Below are 14600 nucleotides of genomic sequence, written 5' to 3'. Positions count from 1 at the left end.
AGCTCGGCTCAAATCTCCGAACGAGGATATAGAGTTAGGGGGTAGTCGACTATACCAGTGCTGAGTCATCCCGCTCAAGGTTTGGGGGAAGGCTCGACACTTGATGGCCTCCGTGACTAGTTGCAACAGCAATGCATTCATGAAGGTTCGTACATGATTCGCGGGGTCACCCGTTCCATCATATGCCTTAATAGTGGGTAATTTGAACTTTCAAGAAATCCTTGCTGCCATGATTTCCTCGGTGAATGGGGGGATCGGGTTCTCTGGATCACCTGCAGCCAACAAGTGAATTCTATTCATACCTGAGTTCTGAGGGTTTTCAGTCCTTTGTCGAGGTTCGGGCGGTGGCTGCCTGGCCTGTTGTGCCGCCCTGTCTCTTTTCAATTGAGCTATCTCCTGTTCATAAGCTCGAATCCTGGCTTCGTACTCCTGGTCCGTGGGTCGACGGGACTCGGGGTTATTCGGCCTGGTGTTGTGCTGGGAGCCTCGGCTCTGGTTTCCGTCTCTCCTCCTTCGTGGGGGAATATCATAGTCCCTCTCCGAATCTTCAGAAGAGTCGTCCGTATAAACTACATACTCATCTGTTGGTCCTCTTGTGGTCGTCACAACGGTTGAGTAATGAGTCCCATGATCAGTGGCTGTGGCCACAACATTAGTCATAGGGGGCAGCGTGCCAAAAATCATAGGAATCGAGGTTTGAGCTGCGGTGGTTGTGCCACTGCTAGCAAGGGTCAACGTGACTGGTGGTGTGGTGGTGACGGGATTTGAGGTTCCAGCGGTGACCTGAGACAAGGGTGGATCCTGGGTTGCGGTGTTGTCTCCGTTTGAAGGTGCATGAATTTCTGAGCGTAATCTGGTGGACACCATGGTTGTTGTCTTCTTCCCACAGACGGCGCCAAATGTTATGGATCAAAAATCGAGGGGTGAGCTTCGTGCTTTTTGACTGATCTCGCGAGTCGGAACTCAGACGGGTCCTCACGAGGTGCCTACGTATCTTCAGCGGGGTGAAGAATCAAGTCAAAAAACGTAGTTCTATTTTGGAGGGGTAGAGCCCTTTATATAGATGTCTCAGGGTTAGAGACTGATTAGAAGTAGGATCCCTGGTGTTAGAGTCCTAGTAGAAATAGGTATTTGAGTCAGAGATAGGATAGGACTGATCTCTGATCCTTATCTTGAGCTACTGGAGGTTATCTAGGACTCTAGATAGTTATCCACGAAATTCAGAGTTCTTGTAGGACTCTTGGAGTCCTGGACTCGTCAGTCAGACTCCTAGTAGGACTAGGATTCGAGTTCTGGGCCCTGACCGGGCTGGGGCTCGTGCCTTGAGTTTGGGCAGCCCATGTTTCTCAAACATGAATGCCCAACGGGCCTTTTATAACCTCAATCTGCTAGCCACGAATTTTGGGTGACAAACCCAGAATCCGGGCCTTATATTCTGGCCTTTAATCAGACCCGGGCTCAAAATTACCCAATAATTTTTAGGGCCAATTTCAGACCCATATCAACTTAAATTAAATTTATTTAATAAAACCAATTATTGTTTTAAATATATATATATAAATTATTGTTATATGCTAGTATATTTTATTTATGTTGTTTTTTATGTTGGGTCTTGTGTAAATTCAAGTTGTACATAATAACATAACTAATAAATTTAAGTTCAAGGGATATACTATATAGCATGAGAATGTGGCTTCACATCTCTGATTAAAAATTAGTGAATATACACTGATCTAGCGGAATAAAATCTATTTTTTTGACGGAAAATAATAAAATCTATTAAGTGCACGAAATAGGACAGAGCAGGAGACTACTTTGAGTCGTTGACACACACAATGACACAGTGTGTCAAATAGGGATGCAAGGAAAACTAGTCCCTACTACAAATCTGAACTGCCGACTACCCCCTCTTGTGGCTTTATCGGGAGTGAATTCAAAACACTAAAACTTGTGGTTAGAGATTTGATTTGAGTGAGCTGGATATAAATTGAGTTGGGTTCAAACATAAAAAAATATAAACGTTAGTATGAATTCTCCTCGAACTCAAGTTTACCACTCAAGAAAATTTCCGCTCCGAGTTTGACTCGAACTCAAGCTTACCAAACTCAAAAAGACAACCACTCTAACTTGAGTTTTAATCGAGCCCAAAAATACGTTTCACCTCCGAGCTCAAATTATAAAACATCATGTAACACCTGGATATGAAGCCGTATTGGGGTCCCGAGGTAATAAAAACAGACGCTCAAGTTAAAAGTTGCAAAGCAGAAAGTTTGAAACTGTCTTCCCAGTAAAATCCATATACAACTCATATATAACAACATATACTCCACCCCCGTACATATATATCCCAGCATCAGATAATCTGACACCAGAAACTAAACTATTACTTTCAACTCTCCGAAATCCATATTTTCCTACTGCTGGGCACATTGCACTCTGTGAGCTCCACCAGGCATCTCTTCATCTTCATCATACGCCTCCTGTTGTGCATGGGCCTCCTTCCTTTTCATCTCTTCCATGTCCACGTCATGCAATGTCGTCTCTTCACACTCATCCAGCTCCACGGCTGTCATCTGTGGTTTTGACCTTGGTGGGAGCACAGCTTCTAATGCCGTCAGGTGGTCCGGGCTCAAAGAATCAGGAAATTCGACTTTGAAGTGGATGTAAAGCTGGCCCTTCATGACTGGATTCTGGTACACTGGCATACCCTCATCACTGATGGCCTTATATTGATCTGCATTTAAACAACATTAGTGAACTGGAGGCACATAATTTAGTTGTGATGGAAAATTTAACACAAGAGTAACAACATGTACCAGGCTTGACTACTTCTCCAGGATTTGACTTGAATAGCAGATGCCTGCCATCCAGATGAGTCAAGACAAACTGGTAGCCACATAAAGCTTCCGTCAGTGACAATGTGTGCTCCACGAATAGGTCATCACCTTTTCTCTTAAATTTAGGATGTTCTTTCTGCTTCAATACACATACTATATCCCCTGTAACAGTATCAGGCTGCCATATAACAAGACTGGTCAGTGAGATATCAATTTACAAACCAAACTTGCATCTAATTAGTTTCAAAGCCAAGCACCATACCGCTTCATCAGCTTCACCAGCATAGGTAATCTTCTGCCCGTTGTGCATACCCTTATCAACAATGACATTCTTAACCTTTTTCTGTTGAACTACCTTATTTCCTTTGCATTGAGCACACCGATCCCTGTCATTAATCCTCTCTCCTGTTCCGTTGCAACCATCACAAGGATGATGCATTTGTTGAAACATACCAGGTCCAAACTGACTAACAGAGACCTTCATACCAGATCCTTTGCAACCGGAACACTTCATGGATGCCCCGGATTTTGATCCCTTACTGGCATAGGGAATATATAAACATCAGAATCAGACAAAATACATTTAGGAACACAAAGAAAGGCACGGCTATAACCACCAGCAAGAATATAGAACCAACACACTCACCCTTTGCATTTACTGCAAATCACATTACGCGATAACGAAAGCTTCTTTGAGGTACCCCTATATAAATCCTCCAGAGAGACATTTAGGGAATGCACAACATCCTCTCCTCTCTTTTGTCTCTGTCCTCTACCATTACCGCGACCTGGAATTAAAAAGGCCGTTAAATAATATATCTCCAATTGAACAATATAATAGCAATACATCACTTATACACACAGGGACATAACAGAAACAATACAACATGAACATTGAATATGCTATATGTCAACTCACCAGATGGGATTGCACCATCAAAGAAAGAGTGGAACATTTCAAAAGGGTCATGCATCTCCCCTGGACCCCCCATCCCTTCCTTGAGTCCATCTTCACCATATTGATCATATATCTCCCGCTTCTCTGGGTCACTCAGAACCTCATACGCCTGAGAAATCTCCTTAAACTGCAACAGAAAACCAATGTACCATGTATTTAACTAACCATTTGCCTAATGATCGGACTGACAGCTGCTTGACAATATCCATAAAACACAGACACAGTACTTGAATTCAATAAACTAGTCATAGTGAAATAACATATAACATGTAATTCAGAATTCGACTAGTGAATTACACACATGACAATACAGAGAGAAATCTCCTAAAACTGCAAGAAAGAAGCAATGCACATTATATTAACCTAACCACCTACCGTACAATCCAACATAATTACAGCCTGACAGTTCATCCAAAATTATGTGAAATCTACAGCAAGCATATAACACTTGCACATCAATTTAATTCCAAAATATAATTCTAACAACATACTTCAAATTAAAACTAGAAATTACTATTAATCTCACATTCCAGCCATCTACATAATTGCAAGGCATTACACAAACATGACACATAAATACACTTGTCATTCTAAAATTAACGTCTCTCTCTCTCATTCTCCCTCTCTCTTAAATCTCTCCCTCCCTCTCTCTCCTGCAATATCAAGAACACACACTCTCTCCCTCCCTCCTCTCTCTCTCTCTCTCTCTCTCAAATCTCCTCCCCACACACACATTATACATATAACAAACGTGCATGTATATCTGTGAATGTAACAATAACCACTCAAGAGATAAATGTATAATACCTTCTCAGAATCACCGCCTTTGTCTGGATGATTCTTGATAGCAGCCTTGCGATAAGCCTTTTTCAACTCATCTTGTGTAGCATTCTTTGAAACACCCAGAACGTCATAGTACTTTGTGTCGTTAACCCTCTTCGCGGCTCTTCCAAACATCTTCAAACCCTAATATTACGCCCAAATTCAAACCCGTAAAAGTACTTGTCGAAAAGTTTTGTTTAAACCACAGATACAGCTTACAAAACCTTTCGTGAGCGCGAAGTTTGGTTTGCGAGTATATAGGAGAAGAAAAGGAAATGGACGGCTTGGATTGAATTGGCTGGACGCATGAGATTAAATTCTAGACAGTTCTGTACATATACCAGACCTTCAGACTATTCCCGCTTCGATTTATATTTTTCGTCTCCCAGATGGCCAGATGTAGTATAACAAAAATTAAAAAAGGAATTAAATATTTAAATTTATATTTAAATATAGAGGTATAAAATTTTGATAAAACAATTGACGCTCAATACATGTACAAAAATAATTAATTTCTACAATAGAATCATTTCTAGTAATTTTGAACATTAAGGATATTTCTTGATTGTTTAATAATTTCTTGAAAAAAAAAGTGACACAATTATTTTGTATTTGATGTAAGCCTTGCGAATCACTCAATATACAATATAAATCTTTCTTAAGAAAAATTAACGAAACCTATAACAAAAAACATCAAAACACAAAATAACATCTAAAAAAATGACACGACCCTCGGTAACAAGATATTCAACAAAAACTTACAAAAAATTTAAAAAAATAAAAATTGGCACGAACCTTGATCACAAGATATTCAACAAAGATTTACCAAAAATAATCAATTTTGATTTATTGGAAAAACTAGACGAGAGAGGACAGAAGTTAATTAATGAAAGAAGAGATGAAAATCGAAGAGCGGAAAAATGAAGGCAACTAGAACCCGGTACTTCGAGAGTCAGACGCTTAAAATTGCAAACCCTCTCTCGAGTTTTTAGTAGAGCCCAAAAATATGTTTCAGCTCGAGCTCACATCATAAAACATCACGTATACACCTGGATACGAAGCCGTATTCGGGTCCAGGGTAATAAAAAACAGACGCTCAAGATTGGAGGAAACTGAGATTTCAGAAAGATGAAACACGTATAGCCAAGTCAGAGTAGACTTTTTATTACTTTTAAAGGAGCATTACAAACATAAAACAACCAGCGTCAAGTGGCCATATTATGCAAGGGCAAGCAACATTATCAGTAAAACACTCTGACACTCTACATTACACAGTCACGTCAGTAGTAACGTGAAGAAGCCTCATGAACTCGGTGGCCATGGAATTGACTTCTAGGCTCAAGTCCATAATCCCTATACCCGCCAGGAAATCGTGTACGCTCCCTGTAAGAATCGTAACGCTCAGTGCTGTAGCCTCGAAGTGATTCAGCACCAGGATGAGATATAGGGTAGCCATTAGGGTCACTATAACCCGTTCCACTGTCAGGGTAGTGGTCCAACACCATCTTCTGATACTGCTGTTGACGCACTTGAGTTTCCCTCTTAAGGAATTCATCTCTTCGAGTGGCGTGCCGAGCTCGTAGTGCACCAAGTTGTTCCAGATACTTAGAATTGATGTTGTTTATGCTCTGAAAAAACAGTCTCGCATTTTTACAAGGTTTAGAAAGTCAATTTACCAGATGACAGAAGTAAATTTATATGCATACATAATGTGCACCTATGTAGGAGATCGATCATTACTTGAACAATTAGATAGCAGTGGCATTCATCAATTTTTGAAAGGACCGTGTAATATTCCACCAACTTCAACAGATTTAAATCGAATAATTCAAATATAAATCTGAGGATCTATTCAGCTTTTATCTGTCCTCTGTATTGATAGTTTAACTTCCTCTCTTTTGTTTTTTTCCTTTTCTATTTATAACCTTCACTACACTTGTCTGGATTTAAATAATACGAGAGAATTTATAAATTTATAAATTGATAACCAACCTCCCTATGCCTAGCATTTTCAGCATCCTCTGCATCATTCTGTTCTTTGGCTAGTTTCGTGATTTCATCCAAAAATCTTTGTTGTAGACCCTCAAAGGTCTGCAACACGGGTTTATCCTCGTACCCAATATCCATATCTTCTTCACCGGGATTAGATCTTGGATCATTGTTGTCTTGTCTCTCTAGAAGCATTCTTGGATCTGATTTCCGGCCCTGGTGGTAGGATATAGGTGCATCAGCTGCTTGACCTATAACACAAGCAACCACACCCAAGTATATCCAGATTTTATTAGATATTAAGATAATTCATTAGTCGGCCCATATGTCATAAGGCATCAAGCTTGTAAGCATATTCGTTGTAAGACAATACCTTTAGCATGTTCAATAAATGTAATAATATGAAGTAGCGCACTTCAGCAATAGCGGTTAATTACTACTCAATTACTATATGAGTGTATTTCTTAAGGTCATATAAACTTTTTCAGCTATAAATATAGTTTATGCCTACAAATATGTTTACAAGAATCATGCAGCTTTGATTTCTGGTATGTGGAAGAGTTAATAGCACCCATAGGAGATATGCATTATATATATTAAGACTGCCATCTGTCTGCCTCCATCACGAAATAGAGTTTTGAATAATATCAGGTTGAGCTTCTAAAATTTTCGTCAAATCCGACCGAAAGGAAGATCCACGTCGATAGAAAAAGTTGGTTAAAAAGAATCAGTGGTTGACTATATGAGTGCAATGTACAACAACTATATTAGTGACTTATATGCACAGGCTGACAGAATTTCAAATCCAAAATGCTAGGAAGGAATAGTACATGTGGTAATTATTAACTTCAGTCCCTGAGTTGTCCAATAGAGTTATGACACCTTAGACCAAGCCATAACAACAATGCATCTCCTCTATGTTGTTATTACGGAATTGACGGGATTTATGGCAACAATGACATGAATCAGACAAAATCACATATAACAGGGCACCTTTATGACTTCAAGGGGGAGAAAGATAACGGTTACCGAAGTAGTGCATAAATATATATAGAGGGAGACACTGGCACACAGATATCAATTTCCTAAAAGATGGAGCCAAGTCAAAAGCTAATATGATATTAACAAAGAGATGAACAAAAGAAGGTAATAAGACTCACCTTCATTAAGCACATTGGACGATCCATCTCTTTCCCACCTCCAATTTCCATCAGCTATTGAAGCCTCATATGAATGTTCTTTCTCCGAGGTCAAGGATTCTGGCCGCCCTTGGTAATTATTAATTTTTTGTTCCATTCTACGGCCAGCTATATGTTGCATCTGCCCAGAAACATATGCATTCCCACCTGGATCTCCATACTGTCCTGGTCGTCTCATCTCTCTTCAGGAGTAACTCAGAAACAGACCTACAAAGGTAACATCAATGTAGAGATCAGAAAGAAAGAAAACAATAACATAAGCTAATATTGCATCCGAAACGTAGCGTCGCCTAACAAGAACAAAGGTTTGGAGAAATCCTCAGTACAGGATATACTTTATAAGCTACGGCAATTTACACACATCTGTTACAAATATTTTACCAATTTCCATAAATATTAGTTTTTTCAGATTATTATATATATATATATATATATATATATATATAATTATCTTGTAGTCAGCACCCCAAGCACCACACAATGGTGCAACTAATGCTGGAAGGATTAATATTGCTATATTTTATTAATGTTTTTCAGAAACATTACACTGCACTATCACATATATTTTCTAATTAAGAGGACACCTCCCACATTTTCTCGACTTGCCTGAAGATACTCAAGAGTCAAGATGCATTGTCTTACTATCGAAGTCTTACACCATTTCAAGCAGTGGAAGAGCCAGGTTTACGATTCCAGGATACTTGAAACGTAATATGCTAAGATTGAGAGATGTTCATGTCACCATGGCTAATCTACATATGCTTAAGTTATATTGCAAAGTATAAGAGTTGTATTTTTTCTTGCTTTGTATCAATAATCAGTCAGTTATAATATATATATACAACCTAAGCTAAATTTATAGATTGAGGACCTTGCAATACTCATGGCACAGTATGCAGTGCCAGTACACCCTGATTTGGCTAATTACATGCATACAGAACTTCAAAATACACACAGTATATAACTTAATATGCAACTGAAATCTCAGGCTATGCAACGTAAACTCCCCAGTTTCACGTGGCTCTGCCCCTAACTTCAATATTACTACTGGCTGTCATTCGGGTTTCCAAGGATAGTGTGAGAGAGGATCTCTCGTGATGGACCAACACTATAAATATATAAATATTTAAATGAAAAATATATTTAAAGACTGAAGCAAATCTTCAGCTTAACTCATAATATGTTAGAAGCTCTCCTAAGTGCAAGGCACATCTTCAGCAAATCAGCAGCCTGAGATCAGCCCATTAAGTGAGGTGTGAGCCTGAGCTTGAGAGGCAGAAACCAAGCGTGCTGCACCAATCTGCACAGGGCTTTTTCACTCTCAAGTAAACTAATCTCAGCCATTTACTTGACAAATAGAGGGAAGGGGAAGTCAGATATACAATTATTTGGCCAAGCAAGAAATAATGTGTGTACAAAACTAGATTCTGACATTGCTTCTTCATTGTTGTCTTTATGTGTAATTACCAAAGGTTTTTCTTTATTAATCTCAATTACTGAGCACATATGAATCTATACTCTGATAATTATAAGCACAAAAGCTACCACTATGCCAGAAAGGTACAGTCCTAGGGTTGCGAAAAAATTTGTTGCAGATAATTGTGGCCTTTGGATAGCAAATGAACAAATGTTTGAGCATTAAATTTCTTTTCCTGCGTGTGCCTCACCCTTGCACCATGTCTAAACCCCAAGCACGACTAGGTTCCAGTCACTTTATGCTTATAAAAACTATAAATATACTCCCTTTCTAAAATTATATTCTTGCTCAATATGTAGCTTAGTTAAAAGCCTGTAGAAAAATCCTGCTATAAGAGTTCAATCTTCCCGGAAATACGGAATGCATCAAGTAATTATCATTTCACCTGGAGCTCCTAGTAACTACCATCTGACTCTGACCTATTTTTCTAGGTTTGCCAACAACTGGAATGACATCATACGCCGCCATCCAAAAGAAGATAAAAGTTGGGGGATGCCTCGTCTAAAGATGTATATTCATTAAGATCATCCATGGAAAAACTTTAAATGAACAACACGTCACTGTTGTAACATAAACAACAAAAGGCTTCCACATTCAACATCCCAGTTGGAGTTTCATCTCACACAATCTCCTAAAACTCTAATACACTCTGCTTCCTCTCCAAAACCAGGAATCCTCAACATCCCTAGACCATAGGACCCAATAGAGTATCAATGATTCAACAAATACGACCAGAAACTATTGCCACTTTGCAATTCCAATCACCAAACTCTGATGAAATCATCAACTTGACATTATTCACAACTTATAAGGTAATCTCACTTATTTTGACATCCTTCAGAGTTAAAGGGCACCTCAAACACACCAAAAAACCTCAAACTGATCGAAACACACGGTTTATTAAGGTCAATGATACATTGTTATGTACTATATAACTACTACTAGCCCCAAAACATATTAAACACTACAGTCACACTTGAATGTGCTGCCAACAACTTATAAACATCCAAACAGAAACGCGGAAAGTTCAAATAAAAAAATAAGGAGGTCGTAAACCATGTTTTGTGTCACCAAATTACAATCTGCACACTATTTAGCTTAACATTTGGGACAATAAGCTCTTAAACAAACGTAGCCCTCAATTCCTAATAAGAACAATTCACTTGATTCGCCACAGAATTTTTTATTATTAATAGGTGACCAACATATATATATATATACATATACAGATTTTCTGAATTAACTAAACACCACTCAAAAAAACAAAGATTTAAGAATTACATGTTATGGCGTATGTAGATAAAGATGCAACGTTAGTTGTAAAGCTATCGAAGATCTTCTGATATTTGCGGAAAAGAATATTAAGCTAAAAATAAAATAAATAGAGGGAGAATAAGAAAATGTTGAAGTGAAATGAATACCTGTACCAGAGGTTGAAGGAGCTGTGTGTGGGGGTGGGAGAGAGAGAGAGGGATTTGAATTTAACAATTAATTAATTGAGTGAAGAAAACTGGGGAAGAGAATGGATTAATAATCTGGGCCAGGTCTCAGGTGGTCTGCTTATTTGATTCAACATTTCTTTCTGGACTCTGATTGCGGACTCTTTTGTTTCGTTTTATTCGAGTAAATTATTTATTTTAAGATGAGTTATATATTTTTTAAAAATATTTATGTATTTCTTAATAATAAATGAAACCAATTTTTTAAAATATTCGCAATAAATATCTTGTTTTCCAAATAAATCTTATTTGACAACATGAACAATATACGTATTGACATATTTTTGGAAGAATGACGGGTTCTCATTTCCGTAAACTAGAATAATCACAAAATAAGAAATTAATATTTGATTTTTTGTATCAAAAAATATATATACAATTTTCTAACATAGGTCTAATATCTGGGAAAAAAAACATAGGTCTAATATTACTAGTAGTAATATATCTCAGCATTATATAATCGGACACTGGAAACTAAACTATTACGTACTTTCTACTCTTTGAAATCCATATTCCACATTGCACTCTTTGAGCTCCACTGATAAGGTACCACGCTACAATGCTCGCTACAGAAACCCTCAACAGTGCCCGCCTCCGCTACAGTGCGTGGGGATCCCGAAATCAAAACTCATCATTATAAAGTACAAGGCGAACAGGATAATAAGCATGCACAAATCCCAGAAGGACAGAAGAAAGGACAGTAGTCGCACCATAGCAGACGCCCATGCTGGGGAGTGTCCATAAGCCCGCACCCGCCACTGTAGCAACAGTGGCGGCCAAGGGCCTATATAAGGAACTCCCCAGCCAAAGTAGGAGGTAAGTGCAATTTCTCTCAAGAAAACCCTCTCTCTAAAAAGCACACCATACTTTAGAGTGAAAAACTCTCTGATTTCCCTAAACTTGTCAAGCATATTCCGATCACTGATTATCACGCCGGAGGCGCTTCACGGGACACACCCCCCGTGCTGCGTTGTTTAGCAGGTTAGGTCGCAACCTGAGCTCTCCGGAACAATGCATTGGAACCCCCGACGAGAAAAGGAGTTATCATCCACCAACTTACACAGTTAGTTAATACAGGATTCATTTCTACCAAGAGCAAGTCCTTTCTCCAAGGCCACGAGTATCCGGTAAACATAACCCTGAAAGGAAGGTATTCAAGTATGCACACAATACAATACAAAATCGCAAACTAAAAGTGGTTCAAGAATCACATACAACTGCACCAATAAAAGTGTTTCATTGAATTTTTAAGGATCACTTACAAAATCCATGTTTTTCAGGATTACATACATTGTCATATACAACTACATTTATTTTGTCAGTTTAAAATTTTGGTACAGAAAATAATAACGTGAATGTTGTTTAGAGTCTGTATTAGGAAGTGGCATCTGAGTATAAATTTTGTACTAATCTTATACAATTTGAAACTATTGTCATTCCAGTGGTCTGACAAATGCAGGTGTATCACAAACAGATGCAAATAGTTGTTTATAAGGTTGCTGACTTTAAATTCTAGATGAGTTTCCTAGCATTGAAAGGAACGAGTATGTATTGAACACTAAAGCTTGCCGTAAGGACAAAATGTATTCAAAGCACATGGCTTTGTCCTAAAACAAATTTAGCAAACATGAAAATGAAAGCCGAGTTGAAACTACCGATGCTAAAAAAATGTATATCATTCAAGGAAAGTAATTAAGTAAGAATCACAGAGAATAGCATTAACTGAACAATATATTTTTGGATTGCAATAACTGGGGTCTTGCAAATACCATCGGGTTTTGGTAGGCACAGATGCAGACTCTTTGAGAGAGAACGTTGTGCAGATGAATGAGGGTAGAACGTTGTGCAGATGAATGAGGGTAGACAAAATTAACATTTAAAACAACCTCCGTTATTCTGTCCGGTATTCACTGATAGATTATAGCCTAAAAGTAGATGGGGTCTTAATCAGGCACGCGGGCCTTAAAGCGGATAGTGTAATTAAAACCATCAACAGTAATCTTGTATGCATGGACCAAACCAACATATTCATACTTAGTACACTCGATAGTATTATAGCGATTGAGAGCCAACTTGATAATAGTGGGAATGGGAAACTCCTGGTTATGGAGTACAGAGCCTTCGTCACGTCTGTAGTAGATCTTTTTAGGTACCTTGACTCTGGTATAAGTAATCTTCTTATCACTGACTACAAAATCACAACCCCAATCATCTTCTTCACGTTCACCATCAAATAAAACCTCCTCCTCCGACTCTTTTATCTCCTCCTTGTATCTATCAAAATGAGTATAAACCGACTAATACAGAGGAATTGGCTTCTTCTAAACATAATAGGCTCTAATTTCATATTACATACATTGTAGATAGAGTAACCAAAAGATGTAGCAATCCCAGCGAATAACATTAATAAAAGATCATGGTTTTCGCTTATGATAGCAGTTGCCCTCCAAATATCATCAAGTTATACCAAATAAAAGGCCATTTGCTGGCATCAGCTGCAAATTAAAAGAAAAAGGAAGCTTAAAAGGCACATGTATCAATCTATCTATTATCTATTATATATATAATACTTCAACATGAGTTTTGGTGAGCCAATTTAATCATTAATAGCTTCATTAATATCTACACTAATAATTATTTCATTTGATTTATTACACATTATTAATTACTAATAACTACATATCTAATATCTGTCATTGATTGTCTCTAATTATTATGTCTTAATTAATACTCCCTTTGTCCCATTTAATTCTATACGTTTATTTTCAACTGCTTGATACGCATTTCAATACTCTTATAAATATAGTTCCGTAACTTTGTTTTGAGGATTTTTTTTCCTAAATAAAAATTTAACATCCAAACTTTAATTCAGAAAAAGAAATTTTTTTAAAAAAATAACTACACTTTGCAGGAGCATTAAAGGCCGTGTCACGTTCGCGTCTGCGTCCCTCAATGTATACTTAAAAGTGTGCCCAAAGTCAAAGCACTTAAAAATGTGCCCAAAGTCAAAACGTCAAATTAAAAAACAGAAGGAGTAATTCATTTATTATTAGATCATCTTATCAATCATTATACATTATTAACTACTAATTTAATATATGTTATTGATTATATCCCAAACTTTAATTTAGAAAAAGAAAATTTGTAAAAAAAATTTACACAACTACATTTTGCAGGAGCATTATAGTTCTTGCCGCGTTCGGGTCCGCGTCCCTCAATGCATAACTATCAGGGGACGGAGGGAGTATGTAGCAAATACTAATAATCCATCTGTTTTTTTTATTTGACGTTTTGACTTTTGGCACACTTCTTTAGATGAGTTGACTGGGTAGTTGAAATTATTATTTTTGAATTATTTTTTTGTGAATAAAAATTTTAGTTATATATTTTTATTCTGAGAAAGAAAATTAAAAAATACTAATAATCCCTTTGTTTTTTATTTGACATTTTCACTTTTGGCACACTTCTTTAGATGATTGACCGAGTAGTAAAAGTTATTATTTTTAAGTTATTTTTTTGTGAATAAAAGTTTTAGTTATATATTTTAATTAAGAGGAAAAAAATTTAAAAAAATTATATTTCTAACTACCTGGTCAAAGCACTTAAAAGTGTGCGCCCAAAGTCAAAGTGTCAAATAAAAAAACAGAGGGAGTAATTTATTTATCATTAGATCATATTATCAATCATTATACATTATTAACTACTAATTTAATATATGTCATTGATTATATCCCAAATTTTAATTTAGAAAAAGAAAATTTGTAAAAACAATTTAAACAACTACACTTTGCAGGAGCATTATAGTCCTTGCCGCGTTCG

The 14600-nt window shown here is 37.3% G+C and overlaps 2 protein-coding genes across 2 annotated transcripts; both read right to left on the bottom strand.

The window, feature by feature from the left end:
• Positions 1–2228: 2228 nt before the first annotated feature.
• LOC108222152 (dnaJ protein homolog) lies at positions 2229–4851 on the bottom strand. Its single transcript, XM_017396059.2, has 6 exons — positions 4603–4851; positions 3757–3922; positions 3484–3625; positions 3100–3376; positions 2817–3015; positions 2229–2734 (listed from the first exon to the last, which is right to left on the bottom strand). The coding sequence occupies exons 1-6, from the start codon at positions 4750–4752 to the stop codon at positions 2415–2417; spliced, it is 1254 nt and encodes a 417-aa protein (XP_017251548.1). The 5' UTR covers positions 4753–4851; the 3' UTR covers positions 2229–2414.
• Positions 4852–5755: 904 nt separating this feature from the next.
• Positions 5756–10860, bottom strand: LOC108220496 (uncharacterized). The gene is made up of 4 exons (XM_017394281.2): positions 10704–10860; positions 7767–8012; positions 6610–6857; positions 5756–6245 (listed from the first exon to the last, which is right to left on the bottom strand). Exons 2-4 carry the CDS (start codon positions 7981–7983, stop codon positions 5898–5900), a joined length of 813 nt encoding a protein of 270 aa, XP_017249770.1. The 5' UTR covers positions 7984–8012; positions 10704–10860; the 3' UTR covers positions 5756–5897.
• Between the last annotated feature and the right edge of the window lie 3740 nt (positions 10861–14600).

Source organism: Daucus carota, chromosome 5, assembly GCF_001625215.2.
Source record: "Daucus carota subsp. sativus chromosome 5, DH1 v3.0, whole genome shotgun sequence".
In the NCBI taxonomy this organism is placed as follows: domain Eukaryota; kingdom Viridiplantae; phylum Streptophyta; class Magnoliopsida; order Apiales; family Apiaceae; genus Daucus; species Daucus carota.
The sequence above is the reverse complement of the archived record's forward strand: the minus strand, read 5'-3'. Positions and strand labels throughout refer to the sequence as shown.

Bases quoted from the DNA above. Each gene is read 5' to 3' on its own strand.
- LOC108222152 (XM_017396059.2), bottom strand. From the start codon at position 4,752: ATGTTTGGAAGAGCCGCGAAGAGGGTTAACGACACAAAGTACTATGAC. The intron at 3,377-3,483 runs GTGAGTGTGTTG...TCCCTATGCCAG, and splicing joins ATTTGCAGTAAATGCAAAGG to TAAGGGATCAAAATCCGGGG. The intron at 2,735-2,816 runs GTACATGTTGTT...GTTTAAATGCAG, and splicing joins TGGAGAAGTAGTCAAGCCTG to ATCAATATAAGGCCATCAGT.
- LOC108220496 (XM_017394281.2), bottom strand. From the start codon at position 7,983: ATGAGACGACCAGGACAGTATGGAGATCCAGGTGGGAATGCATATGTT. The intron at 6,858-7,766 runs GTGAGTCTTATT...CTTGTGTTATAG, and splicing joins GTCCAATGTGCTTAATGAAG to GTCAAGCAGCTGATGCACCT. The intron at 6,246-6,609 runs GTTGGTTATCAA...CTGTTTTTTCAG, and splicing joins AAAATGCTAGGCATAGGGAG to AGCATAAACAACATCAATTC.